A 21,672-nucleotide genomic window follows, 5' to 3' on the forward strand; every position below is an offset into this window, starting at 1 on the left:
GAGGAAGAGGCGGCCACCAGGAAGTAGGTGATGGGTTGGGCAGTCAGGGTGGATGCGGGGTCTGTGGTCTCATTGTCTAGATGCAGTGATCTGGTGAATTGCAGCTCCATGATGCTATCTGGGAGGCCCAATGGCTGCTGTCCTTAGAAAGGAACTCAGATAAGACAGATGTAACTTTCTCAGGTTTCAGGACTAGGAGGGTCAGTTTCTATGTTTATTTCAAAGAAACCATAAATATCCGCCCCTATGGGACAATTCAGCCGGTGTCATCACCGTCACTCAGCCAAAACAGAGAACCAATCTCCTGCAAAGCCCGCTCCTCACAGTACGACGAGCCTGGGTGCTCTGCCAGAGCAAGGTCACGGGGGAACCTCACGGTACGGCGAGCCTGGGTGCTCTGCCAGAGCAAGGCCACGGGGCAAGAACACAGTCATGGTCACGCGGCTGCTGCAAAGGGTCTTCCGTCCATAGATCATGAGGGAGAAACTGATGCTGTGGAAATCAGTGGGTCCTGCATGCCTTTCCCATGAACCAGGGAAATACATCATCAGGCCAATAAACAAATATTCGAAGTCCTCTTTCCCAAACTAATTTTCATTGATTTGCTATGATTTAAGGAATTGAAAGATCATTTCATATAATCTCCTCTTACTCTGGCTTAAGCCCATTCGTTAATAGTCCCTTTAAACAGTTTGGGTCATGGAGTGTCAGGGTGCAATCTTTAAAATGTCTTCCTCCACCAAAGGCATTTTGATTTTTTGTTTTTAGGAAACCTGGAACCGCCATAACTCTTGCTGAAATAAGTGCCTCTTTCATTGAATTTTGCAGTGGGCAAGGATTCCAATGTGCACTCTTGGACCCGTGTCTTAAATGAGAAAATACTAGATCAGGTCATGAGAAATAAGGTTCTGCTATGTAAATGGTCACAGAAAGAAAACTAGACTCATAACCAACAGCTGGAGAGTCATCTGAATCCCAGTTCTACCATTTTTCTTGTGGGCTGATGTCAGGAAGAGGTTTAAGCCCATTCACACTTCCACCTTCTCTTCCAAGAAACGGAAATGCCAAGACCGCCTACCCCACAAGGTTGTTACAAAAGCTTAATGAACTGCAAAATATAATGTGCTCCACAGAGTGCCTGGCACAGAGCGGATGCTCAGTGAACTGTGGCTGTGTATGAGTGTGTATGACTGAGCATGTGTGCATGCATGTGTGCATGAGAGGTGTGTGTGCATGTGTGTGCATATGAGTGCATGTGTGCGTGACAGCGTGGGTGTGTGCACGTAAGGGGTATGTGTATGCAAGTGTGTGAGTGTGCATGTGTATGAGTGTGAGTTTGTGAGCGGTCTGTGCACACATGCGTGTGTGCATGTCTGAGTGTGTGCACGTGGTGTGTGTGTACATGTGTGTGAGTGTGGGGCAGTGTGTGTGCCTGTGTGTACACATGCATGAGTGTGGGGTGTGCGTGTGTGTACACATGCATGAGTGTGGGCTGTGTTTGTGTGTGTGGACATGCACATGCACACTCCAAGGTAACTTTTCTTTCTCATACTGATGAAGGGGTGGTGGCAAGTTTGCAGGTGCTTCTGGCATTTTCTTCTCTTCTTTGATGGTGGAGACGGCCAGTGCTGTTCAGGGATCCGGTGGTGACAGTGCCCTTACTGTGCACCCATCTCCGCCAGCTTCTCTGGATGCTTATCTCCGCTTCGTGAGACGCCGGACACCACAGAGCACCCTCAGACCAAGGGAAGGCAGTTTCTCCAAGATCACACGATGACATCATTTCATGTCTGAAGCAAGAAAGATTGAGTTTAATAGAACCAGAAGGAAGTGTGTGAGATGTCCCTGTCCAAAGATTTTGCAGGAAAGGACCGAGAAGCCCCCTTTCCCTTGGGCCCTGAGCGAAATGGTTAACTTCTACTAACCCGGCAGGGAGAGGGCCCTGAGTGAAATGGTTAACTTCGACTAACCGGGCAGGGAGAGGGCCCTGAGTGAAACGGTTAACTTCGACTAACCGGGCAGGGAGAGGGCCCTGAGCGAAACAGTTAACTTCGACTAACCGGGCAGGGAGAGGGCCCTGAGTGAAACAGTTAACTTTGACTGACAGGCCAGGGAGAGGGCCCTGAGCGAAACGGTTAACTTCGACTAACCCGGCAGGGAGAGGGCCCTGAGCGAAATGGTTAACTTCGACTAACCGGTCAGGGAGAGGGCCCTGAGCGAAATGGTTAACTTCGACTAACAGGGGAGGTTTGGTCTGACAGCTGTGACTTGCCTGTGAGTCTCTGGATCCTATAAGTGAAACTCAACTTCAGGGAGTAGTAAAAATCATCTCAAGATATTAAATCACCAAAGGAAAACAGAGCAAAACAAGAGTTCAAGTGTCACAGCACATGTTTTATTTAGAGGAAGAGAGAACGGCAGAACGGTCACTTGCTGTTCTGCCAGAAGGTAAATAGTTTGAGGAAAATTCCACGACACTTGTAAAGAAGAGAAGAGATCAGGCTGTATCCCCAGAGCACTAACGTGACCCGCGGTTCAGCCCCAGAGGAGCCTGCAGACCACTGGGGAAATCCAAGTCAAGTTTGCAGTATCTTTATGCCAGAGAATACTGGTTTTGTTGATAACAACTGACCCATTGATATCAAACCCTCCTCCACCAGGGCTGCCTTTCTAGAGCTGAGGCTGTGGGTGCGGATGCGGCAGCATCAGCGTTTCTGCAGGACAGGCTGTGTCCACTGGCCCTTCCCGTGGCACCATTGGTGCGTCTGCAGGACAGGCCATGCCCACTGGCCCTTCCCGTGGCAGCTCTGGTGCGTCTACAGGACAGGCCGTGTCCCCTGGCCCCCTGAGGTGGCATCGGTGCATCTACAACACAGGCCATGTCCACTGGCCCTTCCCGTGGTGGCACTGGTTCATTGAGGCACAGGCCACGTCCACTGGCCTGTCCCACTCCTGCTTCCCAGGAGCAGCTCCATCCACCTCAAGGCACAGCCAGGTTCACCCCCAGGAAGCTTCCTTCAACCCGAGTCTCTCTGGGCATCCCCAGTCTCTGATGCTGCACCCTCGGTTCTCAGGGCTGCCTTTCCAGTGTGACTATGGACCTCACTGGGGCCAGGCTCTTAGGCTCTAGATAAACGCCTCCTGAAATCAGCGAATCTTACAATCTTACATCCACCAGCGAAGCTTGCCAGGCACTTTACATCCGTGCCCAACGTGGAAGAAAGCCCAGGGTCTTCAGCCTCCTTATCAATGGTCTCCGGAAAGCCTATATGGTCACAGCAACCATGTGGACACTCAGGTTGAACTGAATGCCGTCGTCAAACGTCCGTGTGGGGTTTCACCGCGAAATTGATGATATGTTACAGACTCAGTACCAGTGAGCAGTTGTTTTAAGCAATAATTTTTTTTAAATACTTGGATTCACATCCTAAAATGTGGATTCCGAGAATACAGTAGGCTAAATAATGACTTTGACACTGGAACTTTGCTGATTCGGTGAAAAACAATGCTCTTCCACAAAGTTCTAACTATAACTTAACGAAAGTCAGTCAGTGGTCATCTCCGCACCACCACAGCACAGCTAATTGCTTCAAACCGCGTTTTCGTTTTAGTGGTTCTGAGAACAGCCTGGCAGGCATGTGCACACACATTTAGAAACAGTATAATCCCTTTAGTCATCCAGGAAAAATCGCTGTGTGTGCCCTCCCAGGTGGAGTGTAGTAAATTCTTCCTTTTGTATGCTGGAGGTGAACTGCTCCTTCTTAATCTGTTTGTTTTAAAAGTGTGGCATGTAACTACATTTTTACAAAGAAATCAGTTTAAAAAATCATTTCATCAGCCTGTAGCAAACACCTTATAAAGTGAGAAGATGTGGTATGCGATTTTCCTGTGATATGGAGATAAGTCATAACCTGCCCCATGAGCTTTTTTAATTTACAAGATATTCCACACAGGAAGGAAAGTTTAGTTGTTTTGTGAAATTTTTCACTCTCTTTAAATTTTACTTAAATACACTTAGTAAGGTCTGTGATTTTGAACAGTGGCGACAGGAGACCTTTGAGAGTAACTATGAAACACATAATGAGCCAAGGTGGGGATGAATTTGCATGCATTTGCTTACATTTTCTGGGAAGGTCACTAACTGATTACTTTCCTCCCTGTTGCATTTTCCTGTGACGTGTGGTGAATGGTTATGACGTTTGATATGTGCCATCGTTCCCTGCTGAGGTGAACCTCGCTGGGAAAATCCAACCAATCCGGGGTGTTTAGTGTCACCTTTGTCACCTTTTACTCACCTCAACCAATCCGGGGTGTTTAGTGTCACCTTTTACTCACCTCAACCAATCCGGGGTGTTTAGTGTCACCTTTTACTCACCTCAACCAATCCGGGGTGTTTAGTGTCACCTTTTACTCACCTCAACCAATCCGGGGTGTTTAGTGTCACCTTTTACTCACCTCAACCAATCTGAGGTGTTTAGTGTTACCTTTTACTCATCTCAACCAGTCTGGGGTGTTTAGTGTCACCTTTTACTCACCTCAAACTTGCCACAGAAAAATATATTTATGCTAAGGCAGATGTCACATTTTAATCTGTATTCCTGCGTCTCTGTTGATTTTGATTGTTACTACCCCTGTTGCTGGGACTCAAAACTTCTTCGGAATCAGTATTTCTGGTTAAGAGAACCAACGCAGAGTCAGCTTTGCCACTGGAGAGGTCACTGAGAGCCCCCGTCCGCAGTCTCGCTCTGGCGCGCAGCAGACACCGGCCTGCCTTCGGCTAGAGCCGCACAATCTGAAGACGTGTCATTAATGATGAAGACTCTGTTTTCTGTGAATGTCCCATGACAAATGGGTCAACATGAAAACCGCCACCTGCTCTCCAGGGCTGTCACGTGGAAACCCCTTTATCAATAAGCCCTCTTCACACCTCCACCCGCCGTCTCTCTGATCATGTGTCCATGTCGCACTTAACACCCTTGATAAATCAACACTATGAAACACTGTCAGGAAAGGCGTCATGAGAAACAAGTGTTTAAACGGACCTCATCCCTGCCGAGGTGAGATGAATGCGTGGTAACCCAACGCGTCCCACCCAGAGAGACAAAATGATTTCCTAACCCAGGTCTCTCCCTGGCACTATTGGCCTTTGGGATGGAGAAGTCTTGGGAACTTTCTGAATCTCCTAAATAGTGCCTTGAATATTGTCAGTTTTCAATAATTTTCCTTAAGGGATGGATTGACATTAGGGGGAAACGTCAGGAACAAAAGGAAACAAAAAGAAGACAGGATTTTGAATGTTTCTCTGGTAAAAGAGAAGCTCAGCACCCGACTGATTTGATAACATCTGATCATCCTTCCTCAGTTTTCTAGCCTTCAGATTCGCTTTCCAATGCAAGGTTTTTAAAAATGTATCCACTTTGGGCTGGGTGTGGTGGCTCACACCTGTAATCCCAGCACTTTGGGAGACCGAGGCGGGTGGATCATCTGAGGTCCTGAGGTCAGGAGTTTGAGACCAGACTGGCCAACATGGTGAAACCCCATCTGTATTAAAAATACAAAAATTATCCAGGTGTGGTGGGGGGGGTGCCTGTAATCCCAGCTACTTGGGAGGCTGAGGCAGGAGAATCACTTGAACACAGGAGACGGAGGCTGCAGTGAGCCGAGATCGCGCCACTGCACTCCAGCCTGGGCAACAGAGCAAGACTCCATCTCTCTTCTGAACCTAACGTGATAGAATGAGCGTTTTCCATGATGACGTGACCTGCGTAGAAATGATGCCACACCATCATTTGTGTGCTGTCCTGCGGGGACACACCTTGCTTAGCTGTGTCTCTACTGCTGGATTTGTTGGTATTTTTATAATCCTGCACTTTTACAAGTATATTCATGTATGCTGTCTCACTTTCCCCACATTTTGTGCTATTGTCTTAGGCTAGACGTCCAGGAACAGACTTGCTGTGTCAATCACAGGGCGTGGGCGTGGTGAAACTGTAGACCAGAGGCTGGTGGGGGAGAACACGCTTGTTGACTTGGGACTTTCTTTTCTTACAGCCGTCTCATATACAAATTACAAGAAAACCCCCCCACCAGTGCCCCCTCGGACCACCTCCAAGCCTCTGATCTCGGTGACGGCGCAGAGCAGCACCGAATCCACCCAGGATGCCTACCAGGACAGCCGCGTACAGAGGATGTCGCCGTGGCCCCAGGACAGCCGCGGCCTCTACAACTCCACGGACAGCCTGGACAGCAACAAGGCCATGAACCTCGCCCTGGAGACGGCCGCGGCCCAGCGCCACATGCCCGAGAGCCAGAGCAGCTCCGCGAGGACCAGCGACAAGGCCATCCTGGTGTCCAAGGCGGAGGAACTCCTCAAGAGCCGCTGCTCCTCCATCGGGATTCAGGTAGCTGCTCGTGGCCGCCCGTCAGGGCCTCGCTCTACTCAGTCCTGCCGATAGCATAGAATAAGCCAGAACCCAGCCAGTGGCCCTGGGTCCTTAGCACTGACCCTAACCCCAGCAGGGCTGCGGAACCTGAGAGCAGGGCTGTGCGTTTGCATTGCAGACCTGCCAGCACGGCGAGTAGGCGGGAGACCCCTGAGGTGACGCAGACCCCGGTCCAGGGCTGAAGGAAAGCCAGGGGTTCCAGCTCCCTGTCCCCTGTCACCCTGAAAATACACTCCGGGCCGCGCATTTTCCAAGGGCCAAAGGCTGCCTAGAGAGGATGGAGATAACGCTATTTTGATGCTTAAAAGGGAGGGTTTCTGTTGAAGTCTGATTTTTCAAAAAGCTTCTCAGTATTGTGGCCAAAGAGTTGAGTGGGGGAACCAAAAGGTGTTGGGAATGAAGAGGTAAAAGGAAAGGTAGGCCCTCGTCCATACAGAACCTGGGCGTACTCACAGCAATTTCAGGTACAGGCAGTCCCCTCAGCTGGGGTCACAGATGCTGCATCCGTGGTTTCAGACCACAGATGGTTGACCCACCGTCCATCCGGGCCCCCAGATGTCTGCCCATGATACAGGCGTGGCAGACGGTTCCTTTCCCCGCGAATGGAGAGCTCTGGCCAGCTCCCGCCCACAGGGCACCTCCCTCTGCAAGTCCGTTTTAGGTGCAGTGCTGCGCACCCAGGAAGGCCGGGAGATTGTCCTGTGATCTGGGTCAGGCAGCCCATCCCTCCGGGATCTGGGAGATGTGGTTGAGCAGGGCTGGATGTCAAGTCCTCCGCCAACACGGCCCACCTCCTGCTTCCTTTTACCCCTGCATTCAGCCTGCGTTCCTCGGAGCTTTAACAATCAGATTCTTGATTGCCGCTGGGGCGGCCCAGGGAGGAGGGTGAGTGGAGCGTGCGTGAGAGCCGGGCCGTGCGCGCTGGTAGCTAGGCATGCGGGCGGAGAGAGCAGGGGAGCCGCCCGCTGGTCCAGGGCCTCCGAACCGGGTCTCCACATGTGGCTTCATTGTTTTGTTTAGGATTCTGAATTCCCAGAGCATCAGCCATACCCAAGGTCAGATGTAAGTACCGAAATGTGCTCCAAAGCCGCGTCCGCATGACTTTCATTTTCTCTCCCTTTTTGGATGTTTATGCGACTGCTCTTGTCGCCTCTGTCCTGATTCTATATGCCAGGCACTATGCTGGGTGCCCCCATCCATCCCCTCTTGCCTCTGTCCTGATTCTATATGCCAGGCACTGTGCTGGTTGCCCCCATCCATCCCCTGTTGCCTCTGTCCTGATTCTATATGCCAGGCACTATGCTGGGTGCCCCCATCCATCGCCTCTTAGATGAGGACAAGGGGCTCACCAGGGTCCATAACCTGCCTGCAGCCCTGGGCCTCGCTGGGCCCGGGCACCTGTAAGCAGGAAAGCCAGGGTGCCCTCGCCTGTCTCCGTCTCCAGGGTCATGTCTGCAGTAGAGACTGGAGAGGTCCCCAAATTAGCCAGGTGACTTCCCACTGCCAGATACTCCCACCTTCTCTCTTTTCTCCTCAGCTGCCTCCCACAGGTGCCCTCCAGGATGTCCACCCAGCCATGACCAAGGCAGCGCCCACTTCTAAGCACGTGCAGTACCGACTTTATCTGAAATGAGTGGGACATAATTTTGGAAACTCATACAGTTAAGTCAGCACGCTGGGCACAATGCCACCACTTCCTGCCCCACCCACAGCCAGGATCCCACACCCCTCAGTGGTCACCCCTCTTCCACTCCCAGCTCTCACCCCTGGCACAGCAGCCTCTGCTGAGTACAGGCTTCTCCTCATCCCCCCAGCTTCCCCTGCAAAGCTCAGCCTGTGCCTTTACCCCCTCCCAGGGGCCTCTCTGGACCCCAGCCCCACACACTGTGTCCCGTGAGGGGGACTGCACCCCCAGCCTCTTGCCACCCTGCACCCAGCACTGTGCCTGGCACATAGGGAGTGCTCAGTAAATGTTGGGTGAACGAGTGGACGGATGGGTCGCTGGGTGTGTGCTGGGTGAGGATGGATGCAAAGACAGGAATGAAGGTGGATAACAAAGTCACCTTTCAAGGCAGTAAGAAAAAAAAACAAAACGTACAACATCCTGTGTGTTTTCTGTGCATCCTGTGAGCTGGTGACCTCACAGTTATCCAAAGGAAGCGAATTGAAAAGCTATGGAGAAAATGTAGCTGGAGCAGCTCCGGTGTCAGGATAAGGAAAACAGCCAAAGAATTGAAACCACTGCAGGAGTAAAGGGGAGGAAAAGAAGGAACCGAGTGGATGAAAGACAGGTTCCTGTGGGTGCCTGGCAGGCCTCAGGAGGGGAGCTGCAGACAGCAGCCTTGCCAGGGCAGGAGGTGACAGGCTGAGACAGGAGTGAGCAGGCTGTGGACAGGTGGCCACGTCCCCGCCAGGCACCAAGGCACCATTTAATCCTCATAATAACCCTGTGTGCTGGTTGTTACTGTGCCCAGCCTATCGATGGGAAAACTGAGGCTCAGGGGGGTCAGGGACTTGCCTAAGGGCTCACGGCCAAGATTATGAGTGAAGCCAGCGGGTGAGACTCTGGAGCCTGCACTCCACTCCACTCCTCTCTGCTCTGCTTCTCAAAGAGGAGAAAATCCCAGAATGATTCTGTGCCCTCAGGAGCCTGCCCTGGTTCTATTCCTGTCCTGGGACACAGGGCAGGTGTCACGCTGTTCTGAGCTCATAGACAAAGCTGGCCAGCCTGTGTTCAACCAGCATCCAACGGGACTGGCTTCTGGGAAACTTTGGGCACAGTTTTGTCTGAGTGCAGATAGCAGGAGAATCTGTGTTCTGCAAATGTCATTCCTACAAATGAACAGTGTCCATGCTACTGAACACATCTTCTGTGGACCTCACGCCCTCTGTGGCCCGCTGGCTCGCAGAAAGACAGCTCCAGGGGGGTCCCGTCCCACAAGGCAGCTCCCTTGTTCACAGTGCATTGCATGACCTTTTACTACCAGGGTTTGAATTCAGGATTCTCATTATAATTACTGGGCTGTGTCTAACATGATCCCCAGTGAGTGAGGGTCCTCAGCTCACACCACCTATGGCCCCCATCCTCCCTCCCTGCCCAGCTTAGAGCAGAGGCCAGTGGCAAGTCCCCTGTTCCTCAGATGTCTGGACATGGCCGTGTGAGTCTGGCCCTTACAGCAGGACACACAGACAGGTCTCATCAGAGCTCCAAATTTGCAGGCTAGATGCCCGTAGGAGAGAATGGGCCCCAGTCTTGGCACTCATAGGCCAGTCCTAGGATAAGGAGGAGAGCTTGTGGGCATGGCTGAGCCACCTCGGAGAGGTCCTCTGACCCGGTCTGGCCTGACCTTGCTTTTCTTCCAATTGGACCATTTGTGTTTTCACTTTCATTTTTATCCTTTGCAGTTTGTCTCTCCTGCTAAGTTTTCCATTTTATTTTGTGTGCATGTGTGTGTTTGGGGAACTCTGTGGGAAATGTTTACAGCTCCCAGATACTGCAGTTAGGTGAGGTGGAGGCCTGGTCTAACAGTCAGGATCCTTCTGTCCCTGGTGCCTTACGAGCCCCACCTTTAGAAATGAGATCAGTTTTGTTGTTGTTTTTTAATTTTTTTTTTTTTTTTTGAGATGGAGTCTTACTCTGTTGCCCAGGCTGAAGTGCTGTGGCCTGATCTCGCCTCACTGCAGCCTCCGCCTCCTGAGTTCAAGTGATTCTCCTGCCTCAGCCTCCCAAGTAGCTGGGATTACAGGCATGTGCCACCATGCCTGTCTAATTTTTGTGTTTTTAGTAGAGATAGGGTTTCACTATGTTAGCTAGGCTGGTCTCGAACTCCTGACCTCAGCTGATCCACCTGTCTCGGCCTCCCAAAGTGCTGGGATTACAGGTGTGAGCCACCGCGCCCGGCCAATGAGATCAGTCTCTATTCTGTGATCTCACCAGGTTGTGAGAGGGCAGAGGCAACCTGGAAAAGACGCTGACTGGTGTCTGCCCGATTCTCCAGACACACAGTCAGCTGTTCTTCCTCATGGCTGCCCTGGAGCTCAAAGCCTCACAGGCGGGGCTGGCCACTCACCCCTAACTCTTGGAGGGAGAGCACGTCTCAGAGGGAAAGAGGAGTTTGCATCAAATCCAGGGCACCTGCCCTGCTGTGTGTGAGGTTTGGAAGAAAGAGCAGAAAATGAGCTTGTCGGGAGAGCAGAGATTACAGGTTGGCACCCTGGCCCGATATTACTAGTGAGCGGTTCCTGCTGCCAGCCCTGCCCACAGTCATTTTCTCAGCGTCCCTGCAGAAGCTGGCTCAGAAGCGGCTGGTTGGCTTTGACGCTGCTGCTAGCCTGGGACTGCATGGGAGGCGGGACAGTGATTTCGCTCATTCATCTTTTTTCTTGCACCCATGTATTTTTCAAAACTGTAAGAGATGAGGGCTTGCTGTGTTGCCCAAGCTGGAGTACAGTGGTGCAATCATAGGTCACTCCAGCCTCAAACTCCTGGGCTCCAGTGATCCTCCCCCTCAGCCTTGCAGAGCACCAAGGTTACAGGTGTGAACCCGTGTGCCTGGCCTCAAAACTTTTTAAACCTACTTCTAGCCAGCATTTCCTTTGGAAAAGACTCTTGAATTGCCTTTCCACTGTACAAAATAATTTATTTTCTTTGTCCCAGATTTGCTTTTCTGTCTCACAGGAAGCCTCTCTATGCCCAGGATTTCTGAAATTGATACTTAACTCCTCCTGGCCAAGTATGATTTTACCATGTCTCCCTCAGACTTTACCTTCCAGCAATGCTGAACTTCATTTTCCTTAGAAAGATTTCATGAGACAGCCACGATAAAATCTGCATGGTTCATCATATGCGTGCACCTTTAATGTAATTTTAATGTAATATGCATACCACTATTCACCTGACCATCCTTAAAGCTGGGATGAGAGAACAGGGAATTCGCACTTGCTGTGGACGAACCTACTTGAGTCAGGCCTCATGCTGAGAGTTTTACATCAGTTAACTGAGGCATTGGATGTCCCCTCTTTGAGACAAGGAAGCAAAGATTCAACAAAATTTAAAAGACTTTCCTAAGAATTGCATGGCCAGCAAGTAGCAGAATCTGACCAGTTCCAAAAGCTGTATTTTTCAAATTCACTATAAAAATAACAAAAATATATTAGAGGAAATTTGGAGACAGAGAAAGGAAGGAAAAGCTTTTACTTTTTTGTGTGTTTTTCGTCTCTTCCATGGTACACGTACTTGCCTGTGAGTATGGGTGTTTCTACGTGTGTGCATGCACCTGGTAATTCTGTTGTCCATGGCACCTGTTAATCTGTGTCCTTTAAAGTCTGTATTATAAGCATTCTTGAGGTTATCTTTATAACCATCTTTATTTTTTAGAGACAGGGTCTCACTCTATTGCCCAGAATGGAGTTCAGTGGTGCATTCACAGCTAACTGTAGCCTCAACATCCTGGGCTCCAGTGATCCTCCTGCCTCAGCCTCTGGAGTAGCTTGTCCCACAGGTGCTGCCACTCAGCTAATTTTTGTTTTGTTTTGTTTTTTGTAGAGATGGGGTCTTGCCATGTTGCCTAGGCTGGTCTCAAACTCCTAGGCTCAAGTGATCCTCCCGCCACAGCCTCCCAAAGCACTGGGATTACAGGCATGAGCCACCATGCCCAGCTCCATCGTTTTCACGGCTGTGTGGTATTCCATGTCACGAGTAAATCATGACTTACTGCACATTCCTATCCCACTGTATCCCCCTCATTCTCCCCAGGTGCTACCTTATAAATAATGCTGCAATGAACACCTCACACATTGGTCAGAATTTAAGATCCTTTGTTTAGGCTGGATTCCTAGAAATAGAATAAGTGAGACAAATATTCTCCACATTTTTATGATAAAAACTTTAAAAGTATCCATTGGAATTTATTTCACTCATATCAGATTTGACAATATCTACCAAAATTAAAAAGTGCAAATGCCTCTGACCCAGACCTCCCATCCGGTGGATACATTCACAGAAGTTTTCACACACACACAAGTACAGACATGTATTTGTAGCAGCATCATTTATAATGGCAGAAAACTAGAAACAACCAGATTTCCCTCCACTGAAGGCTCATTAAATGCACTAGGTTGTATTCATCAAATGGGATCCTTTGCAGGTAAAACACGAGGCAGCTCCATAGGTACAGACGTGGAATTTTAAATCTATTCCTTGTATTACAATCCTTTTGTGTAATAATGTTTATGTCGAGCAAGGTAAGGTTTAATAAAGCCGTGACCCACTTAAAACTAGAAAGGGGAATGGTCAATTCTGACAGGAAGGCCAGGATCTTCACTCAGGAATGTTCTTCCTCCTGTAGCCCGTCTTACCCAGCTATCAGAACACGCATCCCAGTCTAGGGACGGATTCTGCACCTGTCTTCAGAATTACACCCAATGAAAGTGGACGTCTCTGTCCATTCCCCTGGCTCCGTGGCCGACCAAGAGCTCCAGGGTTTTCTCATATGCTTTCTTCCATGCCACACACGGCTCTGGGGTCAGAGAGATCTGGGCAAGAGCCCTGGCCCTGCCCCCCAACCAGCTGGGCACTCCTGAGCAAGTCACCCCCCCCCCACTCCTCTGATCCCCCAATTCTCTCCTGGGGCTGGAAGCATGCTTGGGGTTATTGTATGGATTACACGCGGTAACGCTGGAACCTCAGCATAGTGCCTGGGACAGGGTACGCGCCAAGTAAGTCTTCCCTGTTACCATGATTACTTCTCTTAGCCACAAATCTGAGCCAGTCCTTGTTGACACAGGCTTAACCTTAGGACAGTCACAAACTGCAACTCAAATGTCAACGTGCAGCTCCTCTCTTGACTCCCAGAGAACACGGTCATAATTATTTAATGCTTTGCACCTTTTCCTTGTAGTGATCAGTAATATGTTTAGGAAAAGAGAGATGTTTTATAACTTAGCTGTGACATTTCAGAGAGGGATCAAAAGCCCTTTTGCTACCATAGGTTATATTTTTCTGGAAGGAGGAATGACTCAGTGCCTGGAATCTCATCAATGGCTTAACTAACGTTTGGTTTCAGAGTTTTCCTACTGAGACTTAGGGGTTTTTTGTTTTTAAGAAACTGTACTGTACTAGAATTCCCTTGTGGGATAACTTTGCATAGTTGATGATCATTGAAATGTTTGGTGGGTTTGTGGGGACTTTTTGGCAAATATAGCCACAGTAAGAATTCTCTGTGGAATATATGATTTCTGTTCTGATCTGACATCACCCTGCTGGCCATCGTCTTAGCAGATGTGAGACAGCTCTATGGAGGTCAAGGTGGAGAGTTTGCCTCTGTTTCTGATCAATGCTTAAACTCCTTTCTGTGTCTCCCTGTATGTGGCTGCAGCCATCAGTATAATTCTATTAAATTGCTTATTTGTTGCCATTAGCTATGTTTGGTTCATGCTGTACTTTCATCACCGTAGGGCGTGATAAGAGCTTTTAAGTCCTGTAATAATGCAGTTCAACAAAACCTATTTTTTGCCTGAGCTGAACTAAGCAGTTTTATTTGCATACATTTAAAAGACCAAAGTGCAGCTCTGAGTTCAGGTAGTTATGTAAAATGTGATGAGACGCAGGAGCGATGTAATTACTCTGATGTGAATGCATTTCCCTCTCTGTGATTCTACTGGGTCAAGTGTATCTCTGCATTAATTAAACAAATACGTAATTAATTACAGCAAATCAGCAACAACAACAAAATAGTCCCTTGCGCAGGCCCCATGTTTCTGTTCTAAAATAAGATGTTCTCTGTTGAATTAGGTGGAAACGGCCACAGATTCTGACACGGAGAGCCGTGGTCTGCGGGAATACCACTCCGTCGGGGTGCAAGTGGAAGATGAGAAGCGGTAACTCAGCCCCTTCTGACACGCAGTCACCCCCGAGGGAGAGCTCTTTGTCAAATGCCTGATGGAAGCTCCTAGGTCCTGCTGGCCCTCAGTCATGCCTGTGCTTGTGGAAACAGGGCCATACGTTTATACTTTTCCATTGATAGCCCCCAAGTATGAGTTAACACCTGCCTATGTCTTGTTTTTGCAAGAGGCAAGGGAGTAATTCTTTCCAAAGTAATTTGTCACCTCTGAAAGCAGAGCAGCTGACTGCCTGAAAGTCACAGTCCTTGATCCAAAGGAAAGAAGGATGGGCTGAGGCTGGGCACGGTGGCTCACGCCTGTAATCCCAACACTTTGGGAGGCCGAGGTGGGCAGATCATGAGGTGAGGAGATAGAGACCATCCTGGCTAACATGGTGAAACCCCGTCTCTACTAAAAATACAAAAAACTAGCCAGGCGAGGTGGCGGCGCCTGTGGTCCCAGCTACTCGGGAGGCTGAGGCAGGAGAATGGCGTGAACCCAGGGGGCGGAGCTTGCAGGGAGCCAAGATGGCGCCGCTCACTCCAGCCTGGGCCACAGAGCCAGACTCTGTCTCAAAAAAAAAAAGGACGGGCTGAGGGTGACACCAATACAGGCTTCACACCTTGTCATGTTAAACGTGAAATGATAGAAAGACAGCAAAGCACATTCAAGACCTTCGTATAACATGAAGTTGTTTCACTTCAAAAATACTACCTGGAAACATAAAGTGATGTCCATTAGTGTTATTTTTGCAACGAGGCAGGATGATCATTTTAGTTTATATTTAAAATAGCATGTATTGTCTATTTCATAAAAACAAATTTTGATGAGACTATTACATTGTGAGGGCTCAGCCAGCCTCTGATAGGGACAGTGTTGGGTGGCCTCCCTCATCAGGGAGCATTTTAGCACCCACCCTATGGAGATTTTTGATTACAAAGAGATTCCGACCCCAGCTCATGGCTTCCCCAGTTTCCAAGTAGACCTCCTAGAACCTGGCCATATTCTGCACCGGGGAGCCGGGCAGGCTGCCTTCCATCCTGCTCTGTGATTCAGTGTCCCTCCCGCAAAGGGAACACGTGGCAACATTACTAACCAGCTCTGTGCTTCTGTGGGTTCAGCCTGCAGAGCCACGGGGATGGCTGCAGTAGCTGGGGCTATGTAGACACAGAGACACACACCACACAGGCACACACTACAGATGCACATATGTACACATATCCCAAACACAGAGATAAAGAGGACACACATGTGCACACACACGCTCACAGCGTTCTCACCCAGCATGCTGGTCTCCAACTATAAGCCCCTTCCTGCCGACTATTTCAGTGATCAGCCATGTGGAAAAGGATGACATTAAAATACAGACAGTGAAAATGTTTTTCAAACACCAAAGTCAGAATTTGGAGTCCTTATTTTGCACATAGGGGTTAATGGGGACATATTAAGTTATTCAGACAGAAGTGGCTCAGGCCCTGAAACACAATTTGGAAGCCACTAAAACTCAGTATGATGTGGGTATTGTTTACATAGAAGAACCCACGACCTCGGCTGTATAAGCTTGTAGCATATTTCTGAAAGGGAGGTAGCCGTTTGCTAATAGCGGTTTCATGAAACACATTAACTCTCATTGTATCATTCAATAAACTTAAATCCCAAGTGGGCGTTTTTTAGGGCCTGAGACTTAGGCAGATGTTAAAGTTTAACGATTTGCAAAACCAAATGTTCTTCCATAGACAAACACCAGCACATTTCACAGACAAACCACCACCCACCCTTGAGCTGCTATGCTGCCGCGCTCAGGTGTGCTCCTGACAAGCCACATGTAGGATTCTGTTGCACCAAGTCCTCTCAGAAAGGCTACCCTCTCTCTTCCTTCCCTCCTTTTGCAGACACGGGCGTTTTAAACGTTCTAACAGCGTCACGGCTGCCGTCCAAGCTGACCTGGAGCTGGAGGGGTTCCCAGGCCACATCACCATGGAGGACAAAGGCCTCCAGTTCGGCTCATCCTTCCAGCGGCACTCCGAGCCCAGCACCCCCACCCAGTATGGCGCGGTGAGAACTGTACGGACCCAGGGGCTCTTCAGCTATCGAGAAGACTATCGGACCCAAGTGGACACCTCCACCCTGCCCCCTCCGGACCCGTGGCTGGAGCCCGCCATCGACACAGTAGAGACTGGGAGGGTGTCTCCGTGCCGCAGGGATGGGTCCTGGTTTTTGAAGCTGCTGCACACGGAGACGAAGAGGATGGAAGGCTGGTGCAAAGAGATGGAGCGAGAGGCGGAGGAGAACGATCTCTCGGAGGAAAGTAAGAGCTCAGGCTTCCCTGGGGCCTCTTAGACACCATTTCTCAGTCATGCAAACATGCACATCACAGCATTAATGGAGAAAAGTTCCTTCCTTTGGTATTCAAGTGAATGAAAATAAACGTGCTTTCTAGTATATCCCCCTCAATTCTAAGAAAAGATATAAATTACATGAAAAGAGAAGCAGCCACTAAGATATCGGTGGAAAAGTGTGTGTTCTGTTCGTCAGGTAAGTTGAATAGAAGATCAACTGTGCTGACAGTTTCCTTGGGAGCACAGGTGATCTCACAGTCCACCTAGCAGTTCTCTTGGATTTTGGCAAAAACTTCATTGGGAGCATTCATATTATTTTCTAGTATTGTTACCAGCTCATGCTTTACAAGAAAATGCCTTGGCATTATGCCGAAGGTAAGTAAAAGATTAAGTTAGTTAACGATGTGATGACGTACCCAAAGGTCTCCTCACCTGGGTGGGACGGGAAGGCCACGTCGTTCCTCTACCAGGTGTCACCAGGCAGATCTGTCCCAGCCCCTTTGGGGCTCAGCTGTGCCTCTGCCTCTCCACGTGGAAGGGGACAGCCCCTTATTCTCCACCTTCCTCCCATTTGTCTAGAGAAACCTACCATCAAGACGGTTCAGACCAGGCGCGGTGGCTCACACCTGTAATCCCAGCACTTTGGGAGGCTGAGGTGGGCGAATCACCTGAGGTCAGGAATTCGAGACCAGCCTGGCCAACATGGTAAAACCCCGTCTCTACTAAAAATACAAATTAGCCAGGTGTGGTGGTGGGCACCTATAATCCCAGCTACTTGGGAGGCTGAGGCAGGGGAATCACTTGAACCTGGGAGGCGGAAGTTGCAGTGAGCCAAGATCGTGCCGTTGCATTCCAGCCTGGGCAACAGAGTGAGACACTGTCTTAGAAAAAAAAAGGGCCGGGCGCTGTGGCTCAAGCCTGTAATCCCAGCACTTTGGGAGGCCGAGACGGGCAGATCACAAGGTCAGGAGATCGAGATCATCCTGGCTAACACAGTGAAACCCTTTCTCTACTAAAAAATACAAAAAAAACTAGCCGGGCGAGGTGGCGTAGTCCCAGCTACTCGGGAGGCTGAGGCAGGAGAATGGCGTAAACCCGGGAGGTGGAGCTTGCAGTGAGCTGAGATCCAGCCACTGCACTCCAGCCTGGGCAACAGAGTGAGACTCTGTCTCAAAAAAAAAAAAAAAGAGTTCAGAAGCAGCTCCCATTATAAATTGCTGTATTTGACTTCTAAGCTAATACTACCTGTCTTTGTTTATAGATTACATAATTGCACAGTACCTACAACTAGTGCTTATGTTGAACACAGTACAGTTTCACAAAGCTATTTCTGAATGTCTTGACAAATTATGTTCTTTCTAAAGTGTTTTTCTTTTTCTTCGAATTTATTTGTACATTGACATGATCACTATAAATTCTGAACTTCAAAAGGATAGCTGAGATCCTTGGAAATTTGTCCCTGACATTCCATTTCTAGATGGCTGTGTTAACAGGGCATTCACTAATCCTAGAAATAGAAGTACAACAGTGAAACTACATTGACCGGGACTTACAGAGAACAACGGCCTTGGAGCCTCAGCAGTCTGAGAACATCATTGACGTGCTGATTTTTTATTGTTATAACTTAAGGTCTGAACCTAGGAAGAAAGAAAGAGATTGCCTTTAATTGACTAATCCTGTTCTTCCACATTTGTCTCTTAATCATCAAATTCCACGTATCCTTTACAGGAGGTGACGCTGGACACTGAGTGTTGGGGAGGAGATGTTGCTGTGGGAAAGCCTTCCACGTGACCCAGTCCCCGCAGCACCCACGGCTGCAGGGGGCTGGCGCAAGTCAGTGTAGCCGTGTTCCGATCGTTCCCGTGGCGTTCGCATTTCTCATGGTTAGGGTACATTGAACAGAGTGACTGCTCACGATTTTGACATCTAAAAATCACTCATTTTCTGCAGCACCTTCCCCCTTGTTGGTATATGCCTCAACTTGGCAAAACTGTCTTAATTATAAAAGGGGTTTGTAATCTTTAGCACAAAGATACAACACAGAAAAACTGTATTGCCCAAGTTGAAGCCAAATTCGAGTTAAAGTGCCAGCTCTGGTTTGGTGCGTGCTGACGGGGCAGCGTCGGGCTGGGGTACCTTCCTTCCAGGATGAGAGCAGGTGGTGAGACCTGCGTGTCACTCAATCAAGGAGTGTTTTCTGCAGCATGTGGTTCCTCAAAAGAACACTTTTGAGGAGGAGGAGAGAGGGAAAAGTTTACAAAGAGGTCATGTTCGTCAGGGCTTAGCCCATAAAATGCCTATAAAATTGTATCTTATTATCATTTGAGTGTATCCCATTCAGGACACATTCAGAAAGTTCTGTTCTTCTTTAGAAGGTGTAAGACATTGAGACATTAGCCATTACTGTGTTTATAACACAGAGACTACATTCCCTGTCATTTTCCACGTTTAGTGTGTACTTTCAATTTAGTTTCTTCAAGGATTATCATTTTTGAAAAGATACCTTTAAAAAAAAATAGAATCGGCTGGGTTCTGTGGCTCACGCCTGTAATCCCAGCACTTTGGGAGGCCGAGGCGGACGGATCACGAGCTCAGGAGATCGAAACCATCCTGGCTAACACGGTGAAACCCCGTCTCTACTAAAAATACAAAAAGTTAGCCAGGCATGGAGGCAGCTGTAGTCCCGGCTACTTGGGAGGGTGAGGCAGGACAATGGCGTGAACCCAGGAGGCAGAGCTTGCAGTGAGCCGAGATCCTGCCACTGCACTCCAGCCTGGGCGACAGAGCGAGACTCCGTCTCAAAAAAAAAAAAAAATTGCAATCCTCAGCTGGGCGCAGTGGCTCACACCTATAATCCCAGCACTCTGGGAGTCTGAGGCAGGAGGACTGCTTGAGCCTAGGAGTTTTAGACCAGCCTGGACAACACAGTGAAACCTTGTCTCTACCAAAAAAATAACATTTTTAAAAGTAGCCTGGTGTGGTGGCACATGCCTGTCGTCTCAGCTACTCAGGAGGCTAAGGTGGGAGGATTGATTGCCTGAGCCCCAAAAGTGGAGGTTGCAGTGGCCAATATCCCGCCACCACTCCAGAACAAGACCCTGTCTCAAAAAAATAAAGGAACAATATCTAGACCAGTTCTCCCTGAACACATACGACAGGTCAGGTTCTAGGCTGAATGCACTGCAGACCTCACTGATGCTCATCCCCACGGACTAGGCGGGTAGTAGTGCCAGCATTCTACAGGTAAACTGGGGCTCCGAGAGATTAAGATCTTGCCCCAAATCACAGAATAGCAGCAATGACTCGGGACTGGGAGTCACAACCCTCTGACGTTGAAGGCTCCGCCTTTCTAACCCGTGGTCCGAAGGTGTCCAGATGTTCCCTTACAGGAAGCACCCCCTCCACTGCCTGCTTCCACGCTGGATGTGCATCCCCTGCTTTCTCCTGCTGTTTCAGACAAGGTTGTGTCCCATCCCTGACCCTCCACCGCTGTGACCCACACATGGCCCACAGAGTCCCTCAGCCGCGAAGCTGAGGCCAAGGTTCTCCCGCATTAGCCACTGGAAAATAAGTGGCGGGAGCTGTAAGGAGGCAAATTATTTCTCAAACCAAGAATGAAAGTCCTTACAATTAAAGGGCTTTAGTGCTGAGGCCCTGTCGCAGTAAGTCCTGGTTTTCTGTCACTAGAGGCATTCCAGAAAATTCTATAAATTATGCCATAAAAGTACTACACGCAAAATTGAATTTGATGACATATAGGGACCCAGATCAACAGTAAGATTCCAAAATCTTAGGATATATAGTAATTTTTTTTTTTTTTTTTGAAAGGGAGTCTTGGTCTTTCTCCCAGGCTGGAGTGCAATGGCATGATCTCGGCTTACTACAACCTCCACCTCCTGAGTTCAAGTGATTCTCCTGCCTCAGCCTCCCAAGTAGCTGGGATTACAGGCACGTGCCACCATACCTGGCTAATTTTGTATTTTTAGTAGAGATAGAGTTTCACCATGTTGGCCAGGATGGTCTTGAACTCCTGGCCTCAAGTGATCTGCCCACCTTGGCCTTACAAAGTGCTGGGATTACAGGTATGAACCAACCATGCCCAGCCAGGATACCTAGTATTTAAATTTCACTTACCTTATTATTAGGCATCTGAAAAACTATTTTTCTTCAATAAGGTAGGGTGGAAAGTTAATTTTTGCTGCCTCCAAATTGTATTTCCTTAAACACATGTTTGGTTTTGTTGTAGGGTTTTTTTGTTTTGTTTTGTTTTTTACCTTTTGGAGCCTCCAGGATCCTCCTCTGGACTCTCTCAGCTCAGTGATGTCTGCATTCAACAGATATTTACTGATTTCTTATGATGGAGCAAGCCACTCTCCGACAGACAAAAATGATGAAACAATGAGTAAGACATGGCAAAGGACCTAACCAGTCACCTGACAGTGGGAGCAGACAGACCAGGGAAAAACTATTTACAGGAAGTGGAAACTGTTTAGTGTCACAAGAGAGGTGCAGATAAAGTACCTTAAAAACTCAGGGGTCTCAGCAACGCTTTCACCTGGGAAGATTCTGAGAAGGCTTCCCGGAGAAGGTGGCACCGTGCTGGGCCTTGACGCGCGGTTGGATTTGGCCAAGGAGGTGGATGGGGATGATAGAAAAGGAGATTCAAGAGTCCACGCAGAGGCGGAGCACTGGGGAGCAGAGGCCCCTTTGTCTCCTTCCTCTGGAGGAAGATCTTCACGTCAGCACTGCCCTTCACCCGGCTTGCGGGGAGGGTGTGCGCTACCTGACCTCTCAGAGCCTTCTCTGTCGGGGCCATGCCCCATGCCCTGGGGGACAGGTGTTCCTCAAAGGATGAAACTTCCCTAAAGCTCCACCCTCTGCCTTCATTTGAGATTTTAGTCTCCTTCAATGCAGTAGTCACATTTAACATTTATCATCCACAGATAGTGCCTCACACATCGCCTGGCACAGAGTGCCGTGCAAATAGGAATGGGGAGGAAGAAAGGGAA

General features: G+C 49.0%; 1 protein-coding gene across 10 annotated transcripts in view; it reads left to right on the forward strand.

The window, feature by feature from the left end:
• The window catches only part of DLGAP2 (DLG associated protein 2), a 919,850-nt gene that overhangs the window by 880,194 nt on the left and 17,984 nt on the right, over window positions 1–21,672 (forward strand). For 8 of the 10 annotated variants that reach the window (XM_045398975.3, XM_045398980.3, XM_045398976.3 and 5 more), the window contains 4 exons: window positions 6,052–6,401; window positions 7,464–7,505; window positions 14,236–14,321; window positions 16,217–16,632. In XM_045398975.3, coding sequence (XP_045254910.1) covers window positions 6,052–6,401; window positions 7,464–7,505; window positions 14,236–14,321; window positions 16,217–16,632 — 894 coding nt within the window. The remainder of the gene's footprint in view (window positions 1–6,051; window positions 6,402–7,463; window positions 7,506–14,235; window positions 14,322–16,216; window positions 16,633–21,672) is intronic. The other 2 variants (XM_045398977.3, XM_074000182.1) reach the window with 1 other exon arrangement.

Source organism: Macaca fascicularis, chromosome 8, assembly GCF_037993035.2.
Source record: "Macaca fascicularis isolate 582-1 chromosome 8, T2T-MFA8v1.1".
Classification (NCBI taxonomy): domain Eukaryota; kingdom Metazoa; phylum Chordata; class Mammalia; order Primates; family Cercopithecidae; genus Macaca; species Macaca fascicularis.